Source organism: Aphelocoma coerulescens, chromosome 15 (genome assembly GCF_041296385.1).
Source record: "Aphelocoma coerulescens isolate FSJ_1873_10779 chromosome 15, UR_Acoe_1.0, whole genome shotgun sequence".
Lineage (NCBI taxonomy): Eukaryota > Metazoa > Chordata > Aves > Passeriformes > Corvidae > Aphelocoma > Aphelocoma coerulescens.
This window is the reverse complement of record NC_091029.1, coordinates 9,231,480-9,241,645: the sequence shown is the minus strand read 5'-3', so window position 1 is coordinate 9,241,645 and position 10,166 is coordinate 9,231,480. Positions and strand designations below refer to the sequence as shown.

Below are 10,166 nucleotides of genomic sequence, written 5' to 3'. Positions count from 1 at the left end.
GGGGGCTGTCACTCCCCTCCAGAGCCTTGGCTGGAACCGCAGGGACTCGGGAGCCACTCTCACCCACAGCATCCCACTACGACTCTCACAAGGTAAATGCTGAGTTTTGTAACACAGTTCTGCAGGGTTGTGCTACGCTGCAGACTGGGCCTTTGCACAATGTCCTCTAAGCCAGTGTTAATTATGCACCGCCAGATCTCAGTATGGTTTTCAGTCCAGAACATAATTCTTTGGTCACATAATCTCTGCCAAGTGCTGCAAGGTGACATCTGAATGGCAGTGAAATGTGGAGGACTTCTGTGTGGGCATTACATCTGCATACTCACTCGAAGTGACGTTCCTCTCTCCCTGGTATTTGTCACTTCAGATTTTCATGCAAGTGGAGGAGAACTAAAGAAGTTTAGACTCAATTCAAGCCCTTGCACTGAGCCCACAGCCTTTCACAGCTGTGTGATTCGGGAAGGTGATGTGCTGGCTGAGTACAGGGACTTCTGGGACTCTGGGAGACAGAGCAGCTGAACCACTCAGGGCAAAGTCACCTCCAATCAAACCCACCTCAGCTGTGCTGACACCTTGCTATGAGTGTTGTACCAGAGAGCTTGTATGTCACACAGAAATCTTTGGAAAGACCCGTGGGAATCTCAGGGAGAGGAAACTGGAGGATCAGTTGCTCTTGTGCAAAGGATTGTGAAAAGGCTTGGATACTGAGCTGGGAGCTTGTGGACTTGATAAATTACAAACTGGAACACTTCCAGGGGTTTAGAACTTTCAGATTTAGAAGAGCACTGTAAGAATTTTTCAGTTTCTCAGCCAGAACAGGAAGAGAGGCTGTGCACACCCTTCTCTTCCTCTGCAGCACAGTTCACCCTCTAGAGCACCTGCATCCAGCGCCAATATGCTGGAGATCACAGCTCATAGAGTATTGTGGCAGGTGCTTGAGTTCAAACGCCTTCAGTGCAAAGGAATCTCAAATGTTAAGGGGGTGGGGAAAAGGAGCGTGAAAGTGGCTCTGCACAGGTAATAGTCTGAGAAGTCTTTGTGCTTCAAAATGCTTCCGTGTCCCTACTCTGATATATCGAGAAGAGTGTTGATCTCAGCAGTGTGCAGCAACGTTAGCAGTGTGGGTTCACTTTGCTCCTTTATTCATGGTTCAGTTGATCCATTAGTCCTATCTGAACTTCAAAGATATTTTCATGTGCCTCCTGGAAATATTCCTTCTTTAAGTTTTTCTCCAATGGGCTGACTGCACTGCACAGCCCATGTAACCAAAGAGGTATTTTTATCTGGTTGTATTATAGGCCATTTGATTGATTATTCTTGGCTCCAGGCTAGTGTTTCTAGCACTGTATTTTCATTTGACTCCATCACCTCAAAGACTATTTTTCTTGCCTTTATATCCTCTGTCAGCATTTTGGAAACAGGAACAAGACAGAAAAAATGCATTAAGTTTTGCAGTTTATTTCTTAATCATTTAGAGAAAGTCTCAGGATGTTTTTCTGGTTTTTGAACATTCCTCCTATTTTGTTTGTTACAGCTTCATTTTATTCCAGAAATCACAGGTTCTCACTTATTTCCAAATAGCCCTGGCAAGAATTGAGGAAATTGAATCGAACATGTTCGGTTAAGCTGACAGTGCAGGTGTAACCCCTCTCCATTTTCAGGGTGAAAGGGGAGTGGACAGTCAATAGACCTTGTACCAAAGCAAGCAAAACTCTTGCACAATCTGTTGGGTTTTGGTAGGCAGCTCCTAGGGCTTTCAATTTGGGAACTGGAACCAGACAAGATCCAATGACACAAAGGAGCAAAATGCGGAGGTGGGGGGATAGCAAAAGGCAAAGTACAAGGATGAGCAGCCTTATCTCCACAATTCAGAGCAAAAAACAAGGCAGATTTATCTGTTTTATAACTCTGTGGCCATCCAAGGAGTTACTCTAGGGAGGTGCTTTGTCCGGTGGGAATAGAAGGGCCCAAAATGCCACTGGGTCACTGCTTACATGCCAGGCAGAAACTATGGGAAAAACAATTTAAAATCTCTTCTTGCCACCATGACCAGGCTGGAGTGAGGCAAGTGTACTTATGCTTTGTGAAACAGCAGTGGAGGAGCACCAAAAAGCCAGCTCTGAACATAGTTGCAGCTTGGTTTTGAAGGCAGCTGTCCTTGCAGGAGTGTACAATGGGTGACATTTAAGCAACTTGTGCCTCATTCCAACAAGCAGAAAATTGGCTCAAGACTCTCACGCAGAGCTCTTGTGCTACAAGTATCATAAATAAAAAAGTTTTAAAAGGACACTTTATTTGCCTCGGCTTTTGCAATGGTTTGCATGCAGAACAGCCCTATCTGGAGATTCTGCTGGGAGATGTGTATCACAAAAGGCTTTGCTCCTAAGTCCACTTTGAGATCTGTCAAGATTAGCACCCTGCAAAATAGACTCTTGGTTTTGATTATTCCTCTGCTCTGCTTATACTTGAACAGAAGGTGTGGGAAATATTTATGATTCTACTAAAAGTTTGCTCCCTACAAGAAAGGGAAAGTTGAAAGTCAGGGAAAGTACAAAGGTGCCAACAGCAGAGCGCAGCAAGGCTGGACAGCCGTAGTGAGACACCAAAGGCACCTATTTAATTGCAGGTGTGTAGAGCAGCCCAGCTGGTGACTGTGGTAAAGCTGCAGTTAGAGGGAAGGAAGTGGTTGGTGGTACAATGTAAACAGCTCTTGAGGCTCAGCACTGCTGGCAACAGAAGCAGGATGGCGTTGTCAAGGATTGTTGCTCAGGCACTAGTCATGCAAGCACTCTTAGGGCCAGAAGAGAGCTGCTGTTATTGACTTTACTCACTGGCATGCAACAGGCCCTTCTCAACAAATTTCCCAATAAAAATCAGGTAAAAAGACAAATATCCTTGTATGCATCAGAACTGAAAGCGACAGAGTTTGAGGGCAAATGTTCCTTTTCACCACTGACATTGAGGATTTCCTGTAGGTTGGAAGGATGGAAAGTAAAGAGACCAGCCTGCAGGCATGTGCATTGCAAACTGTGGTTCATGTGGCCTTTTGAACTAAAGGGCAGGTTTACTCAGGAAACAAACAGAAAAGCCAGCTGGCTCATTCCCCAAAAACAGTAGATCCAACTGAAAGAATGTGTGAGACTTTGAGCAGCTACATTCACCATTTCTGGGCACTGTAATGATTTGCATTCAGACGACTGACATCTTACACCCAGCATACTGCGGCAGCTTTCGTCATGGATGGTGCAACCAGCAGCAGAGACAGACTTCCAGATACAACCACAGCTTAACAAGGAGGGGAGAAAAATAATTCTGCACACTGAAACCCTCCTCATGGAGGCCTGTACTTGGAAATGGGAGGTCACAGGGACAGGAGAACAGAAAAGCAGGAGGGGCACAAAGGGACACAGGCAAGAGGTTATGAAGGGTGCTGCACAGGTGTGGAGGATGACTCGATGTCCACTTCCTTCCAAATCCAGAGCTACAATACCTGGCAAATACAGCCACTGGCTTTATGGAGGATCTGACGAGACTGAAGAGCAGTGGAGCATTAACTATGTTTGGGACATTACTCAGCTCATGTACCGAGCTCTCTGCTCATCGGGGCTGGCCAGCACAGCTTCCTCTGCTACCTGTGCTAGCCCAGCCACCACAGCACTCAGTCTGATGGTCCAGTCAAAATGGTTTCTGTTGAGCTGACAAACCACTCTGGGAAAGGGACAGAGCAATGATGTAGTTTGCAGAGGGGACTGTGTGGTTGGCAGCAGCTTGACCAAGAAAAGCAGGTTTTTTTCCACTGTGCAGGATGTCCTTTGTAGAGTATAGCATGAGTCTCTGGGTGAGCTTTATTGATTCTGTCCTTCCCAAAAGCTGGAGGCATTCCTTGGGCACTAGCACAGCTCCCTGCATCTGGGCACTGTGTCCCTTTGCTCTCCCAGGTGACGCAGCAGCATCTAGTGGCCAGGTGTTTCCAGAGCCCTGGCAGGGTTCCCACCAGAGGCTGGGTCCTGGCTTGTCTCTGTCCTAAAGAGCAAAAATCTTCCAGCAGACTGTTTTCACTTTGCAAAGGGAAAACCATCTGCTACAATGATTTTTCCTTGTTTCAGACACACCAGTTCTGCCACACCCTCGGGAAACCTTTGCTCTGGCCTGGAAAACTCAGAACAGAGATGGGAGGGCAGCTCTGACTGCCCCTGTTCCCACACAGACTGAATCACCTCAGCCCTGAAACAGATCCAGTGGTGCTGGAGTATGGAAAAAAAAGCCTACAGGGCTACAGTTCCCATGCTGCAGTGGACAAGAGGGAAAAGCAGCTCATGGCAGTCTAAGATGTATTTTTCTTCCCTTCTAAGTTGCAGAAAGGCTGTGAATGAAGAGAAGTGCACTTTGTGGAATGGTGTTTCTGTATGATTTTTAGAAGAAATGCTGAAAGATGACAATAAAGCCTTCAGAAAATAATCCATTTTATTAAAGCATTACCCTCTAATTCTGGCTGACCTGCTTTAGGAGCTGCTGCTTGAAATTCTCCATCATCTCAGGTGCAAACTGATCAGCAGTCATGTTCTTAATGTTCATGATCTCTTTGTGGGCTTCCTGGAAAAGCTGCTTCCCCACAGCTTCTTCCACCCGCTTGCGCCACTCCATTAACTTTGGCCTCTCCTCAAACAGGTCGTAACCAGCACACACAGGCTGCAGAGACAGAGAGAGCACCCAGGAGTGAGGCAAACATGGCATTTACCACAGATGGCACCAAATGAAAGATGGATATGCTTCTGGCTCAAGGCAGCAGTCAGTCATGAGGTTAGGTGGAGCTCATCTCTGGCTCTTAGGTCATAGGAGGTAAGTGGTGGCATCCTCAGCAGCTGCTGTCCCTTGGGACGTGCAGCAAAGAGCTCTGCCATGGCTAAGCCAAGAACGGTCTAATGCAGAACACGGAAGTCCATGCACACCAACACAGCTCTTCCAAATATCTGTACTTTCCTACCTAGTTTGTAATTTACCTTTCTTTCTTGATGAATTTGGTCCATATTTCTATAGAAAGAACTGTTTCATCAAAGTAGGTGTTCTTCCTTGGCAAACTTAATTGTGGTCAAAGTCACAAAGGAACAAGACACAACCCCACGGAAGATCTGCCATTACAGAGGTGGGGGTGCAGCAGCCACTCCTTGGCCTGGCCTACCCACAGCCTGACTCACATATCCAGCAGTGCTGGGGTTGATGCTCACCTGCATGAGCTCCACCAGTGCTACAAGGTCTGCCAGGGAGATCTCGCTGCCTGCAATGAAGAGCTTGTCCTGCAAAAACTTTTCCTCAAACTGCTTCAGGGCAACGTTCAGCTCCTCAGTAGCAAACTCCAGTTTCTCTGGAGGAAGTGGCTGGCCTGTGAGGAGAGGCAGCAGCACCTGGCAGGGAGAAAAAACAAGTTGTGTATGTGCTTCCTTTCAAATCTAGTCATCACACTCTCACTGCCACCTTCTGAGGATCCCTCACCAGCCATGCACTAGAACAACCAGAACTGCTCATCAACTTTGCCAGGTTAACATTAAATGTCAGTCATTACTTCCTGCCTCTCCTTGTCTGCTGCCTAGAAATCTGAAAATTCAACCACAAGAGTCTCCTCTCAAGAGAAGACTGTATCATCTGCCAGCAACTGTGTTTTGTTTTCCAGAGGGAGGTTGGTATTTTCCGTGAAGCCAAGCAGCCAGCACTGAGCTGTGTCTGATGGAAGCTGCTCACCCAGGATGCGTTTGCTCTGGACCTTTGGCTGCAGCATGAAGGATCCAGGGCACTTCAGTTAGGCTCGCTTCAGCAGCCAAGTCAGTTTTGTTCCTATCTGTCATCTGGCTTGTACATTTGCTTAGAGAGGCCCTGCACACAGGCAGGCCATTTAACTTACAGTTCTTAGCTCTTAAGCTTTGACATGTAATGGTTTTACCTTGGTTAAGAACAACTTGCTTCCCTTCGCACGGATGTTGGCATGCTGCCAGGACAGGTATTCATCAACCCTAGCCCTTTTTTGCAGGTCAGATGGGTACCAGTGATCAGGAGTCTTGAATTTCTGGACGAGATACAGGAGGATTGCAATGCTGCCCAGAGAGCAAGACAGACTGGTAAGCTGATCATCTGAGATTAAAGGACCTCATCCTTTCTTTCCCCCCCAAATTTTGCACTGCTGGACAAGCAGACACACAAACCTGATTGGAGTCAGGCAGAAGCGTAGCGGGGCACAGCACAGGAGAGAGTTTGTGCTGGCTTAACTGGCTGCTTGTGGACAGTAATTGCCTGATATGAGATAATTGCCCAGTGAGACAGGTGTGGTCTGCTGGTAGAGTTACCCCATCAACATTTTTGAGCAAATAGAAGCTGCAGAATGAGTTTATACCAAATCTGAGCTTCACATTGCCTGGCCATCCAGGAGCAGGTGCTTTATGTCAGATGTCCTGCACTGACCTACAGCCTCCAGCTGCAGGCAGAGAGCAGGACATGTGGACAGGTATTTAAGCTCAGAAACACTGCTTACAAAGTAGCAGAGTCGCTCCAAGCAGCAGCTTTTTCTGCTACTAATGCTGTTCAAGCTGCTTACATGAGATAGCTTTTCTTGAAACACAGGTTCATACAAGTGGAACATAGGATAGGAATGAGACAAAAAACTGCCTGGATTGGAGTCCCAGCAGTACACTGGCAATCCAAGCATTGGGATAAACAATACTGCAGTAGGGGATGGAGTTTATTTGAACCTCACCTCTCTGCTAAGGTGAAAGAACCATCCCTTAGTGCAGGCACCTTCATCAGGACATTCACCTTCTGGAACTCCTCTGTCTTGTGCTGCCCTGAGGAGGAAAATGAGAAGTTTTACTTGGCAGGGATACTCAGGACCTGTTTGTAAACACCTGAGGAGTTTGTGGGGGACCATCTAGCTTCAAGTTGGTTTTGATTGTACAAATAGAGTTTTGTATCAAGTTTACAACCAATGGATAAGTGCTGCAGGGCGAGTAGGGGGGTAGTCCTATGGTATCAGCTTACTTGCTTATTGCCTGCATACCAGACCCACCTCTCCACCAAGGGCAGGATGGTTAGGAGTCCTTTCATACCAACAGCACTTGACAGCTTGGGGCTCTATCCACTCCAAGTTTGTGCCTGGAGGTACCTGTCCTGTACAAACCCAGAGGGAGCAGCAAGCACCTTGGAGGAAAAGGATCTCTCTATCAGAAACATGAACAACAAGGACAGTGAGAAAGCAGATAATTTTTTTTTTCTGGAAGATAATGTAATTTATATTCAAGTTGCTTTTTAAAATCTACAGATGAAAATAAATTCCTGTGATTCCATATAAAGTCATGGGTACTTCATTACAGATTTTTCAATTAGCTCCTGTGCATTTTGTGTATCTTTTGTCAGAGCAAATATGGATTTGAGGTTGCTTTTAAGCTACCTTGTAGGTCCTCCCTGAAAAGTAGGCAGAGTGAATCTGACAGGAGAAGGTGCTTTGTTCATCTGAGGTCTCAGTGTACTCCTTTATGTCTGAAACCAGTCCCAGTAGCCTTGTTTTATGACTTGTTAGCGACAGCCTTTTCCAGCCACTCGCTTCAGTCACATGTGGCTGCCTGGGTATTCAAGCCTCTCTAATGTGTAACTAACCTTGTGCCATATCCTGCTATGTGAGCCATCTGAGAATCTGCGTGCCAGAGGAGATGCTCTGGAAGCAAACTTAGCTTTTCTAGTACCTGGCAAACCTGATTTGTGACTATTCCCCTGTCACTTGGCTCGCAGCCCATCTCCCCTACCCCTTTCAAAAAGATGAAGTGTGCAGATTCCAGGTCTTCAGGTGTCCTTTGAATGTCATGTGATTCCTATCCATTCTCACTTTTTCTACCCCTTTCATTGACCCCTGCCCTACTGGGGGCCCAAGAGCTTTTCTGGGGCATCACATTTAACCCACCACCTCAATTCTGAGTATCAGTTCTGTCACCTTGTCCTTATAAACTGTGCAGTGACAGGTACCAGTGCAGTGAGGCCTCCTGCACTGTGGTACCCAGTGCAGGTACCTGGAAAGCTTCCCCATGGCATGGGAGGTACGTGCTCTGCAGGAATGGGATGAGATGCACCCAAATCACCCATCTTAAATTCACAGGCCAAAAGCAGGCACTGTTGCCCAGGGGCACAGAGCATTGGAATCTGTGATTTAATTCACTTTCCTTTCTCTTACTTCCCCTATACCTACATTTCAGTTGCTCCATTCTCTTTGGTGCTCTCATTCCTTGCCTGGCAGTCTCCTCTCCTTTGCTCCAGTGTCTCACCACAACAGTTAATTTATTGGGAAAGAAGGGGAAGGACACAAGATGAGCCAGCCCCCAGCTACAAACAATTGCAAAAATTTTTGCTATGAGACAAGTGGGAGGAAAGCCACAGTAAGGTACAACCAGTGCACAGCTAAGGTGTGCAGGGGAACACCCAAAAACTCAACCACAGCATGTCTGAGGTTTGTCTCAAGTTGGAGCCTCTTTCGTTCCTTTATCAATTCCAGCCCCAGGAGCCTTCTCATCTTTCATTGTTTTTAAGCATTACTTACTGAGGCCTTTTTATGCCCCATACATTACCTTAATTTCAAATCCAGTAGATCTCTGGAAAGGTTGAAGGATAGCTTTTACCAGATTCAATTACAAAGAAAGAAGATACAGATCTTTGGGCCTCCTTTGGTGAAAACACACGATACCCTTTGGACAGGCTCCTACCAGTTATCGGTTGGTTTTAACCCGACTAAACCACCTCCCTTCTTCATTTCTCCGTGTTCAGATTACTGGCAGCTGCACTGTCTCGCTCCACAGCCTTCACAAGCTGGTCCTCAACCCTCTCAAAATAACCTGACCACAAACTGCTTGAGCCAATGGAGCCCCCAGAGGGGCAGCCTTACCCCTGCCCTGCCCTACCTACACATAGGGACAGCTCAGCAAGCTGGTGCAGGAGGAGCCTCCCAAGGGGTGTTAACCCCTGCCAAGAGGAGAAGAGTTGCTCTACAGCAACTGCTGCTGCTTACCAGAGCAAAAAGTTTTTCTAAGTTGAAGTAATGAACAAGAACCACACATTTAAGCTGTCCTCGCCCATATGTGAACGTCCCATCTCTGCAGCTTTTTGTTTCCCATCTAAATCGGGAATGCCTCAGACCTGGGATATACTGAGCACTTCTTAGAAAAGCGTCTCTTTTTTCAGAGACACATTTTCTGCTGGGGTGGGGCCGATTTCAAAGATAATCACATGCCTTTGCAGTGTCCTGTTTGCTGCGGAGGAGCACAGGCACTGTAATCAGTATTTAAAAAACAGGGTTGCACTGAAGAATTAGGCATTGTTTCTGTGTAGGCACCAGAAACCCTCTGCAGCAGGAGGGCCACCCCACCCTTCCTCAGCATCTCGCACTGATGGGGATGGTGAGTAACCCACTTGCTTCCACCCGCGGGCTGGAATGAAGCATCTCCCCCGGGAGCGGCGAAGGGACCCGGGGTGCCGGCGCGGGGAGCAGCGGGGTACCCGCTAACCGAGGGGCTGGGACCGCCTGGGGCACAGGGACCCCCCCCGCCGCCCCCTGGCCCCGCTCACCCTTAGCCAGCTGCACCCGCTTGAACTCGAAGGGGATGTTGTTGCTTCGGGCGAAGATGTAGAGCGCCCGGCAGGGCTGCGAGAGCAGGTCCAGGTACAACTCCAGCCCCATCCCGTCGCTGCTGCCGCTGCCGCCGCTGCCGCTGCCTGGTCTTGTCCCGGCCCGTCCCGCCCGGTCCCGCCAACCTCGCTCCCGCCCCGGCCCCGCCCTCCGCAACTTCATCAGGGCGGTGCCTCACTCATAGGACATGGGGGTGGCACTTTCAGGGTGAAGTCTCAACTAGGCTCTGCCACCTTACATCTGATCTCTGGCTTGTCCCAATAACTGCCCTTAATCCCTTAATGATAAAGAAACAACAGCCCGGCTGAGAGGGCGTGAGTGCTTAAGAGGCAGATCCTGGTTTTGCCTCTGGGAGCTCACAGCTCTTGCACAAGAGGACTTCCCATTCCTGTGACTCCAGTACCAGCCCAGACACCCGTGCTATGGAAAAACAAATGAAGAGCAAGCAGTCACAGTAAGAAAACAGACACTGCTTCATTGCTATAAAACAACCTTGCTCCTATCTTCACAAGAT

At 47.9% G+C, this 10,166-nt stretch overlaps 1 protein-coding gene and 1 long non-coding RNA gene across 3 annotated transcripts; one reads left to right on the top strand and one right to left on the bottom strand.

Annotated features, from left to right (window-relative positions):
* Positions 1-4,446: 4,446 nt before the first annotated feature.
* Positions 4,447-9,766, bottom strand: LOC138119371 (glutathione S-transferase theta-1-like). Its single transcript, XM_069031141.1, has 5 exons — positions 9,592-9,766; positions 6,743-6,830; positions 5,936-6,086; positions 5,226-5,402; positions 4,447-4,689 (listed from the first exon to the last, which is right to left on the bottom strand). Exons 1-5 carry the CDS (start codon positions 9,701-9,703, stop codon positions 4,483-4,485), a joined length of 735 nt encoding a protein of 244 aa, XP_068887242.1. The 5' UTR covers positions 9,704-9,766; the 3' UTR covers positions 4,447-4,482.
* Positions 4,742-7,565, top strand: LOC138119374 (uncharacterized). Of its 2 annotated transcripts, XR_011155484.1 has the most exons (4): positions 4,742-4,839; positions 5,452-5,816; positions 6,023-6,110; positions 7,098-7,565. It is a non-coding gene; the product is annotated as an uncharacterized lncRNA (long non-coding RNA). The 2 variants fall into 2 exon arrangements; XR_011155483.1 differs by lacking the exon at positions 4,742-4,839 and having other exon boundaries at positions 5,409-5,816.
* Positions 9,767-10,166: the final 400 nt, after the last annotated feature.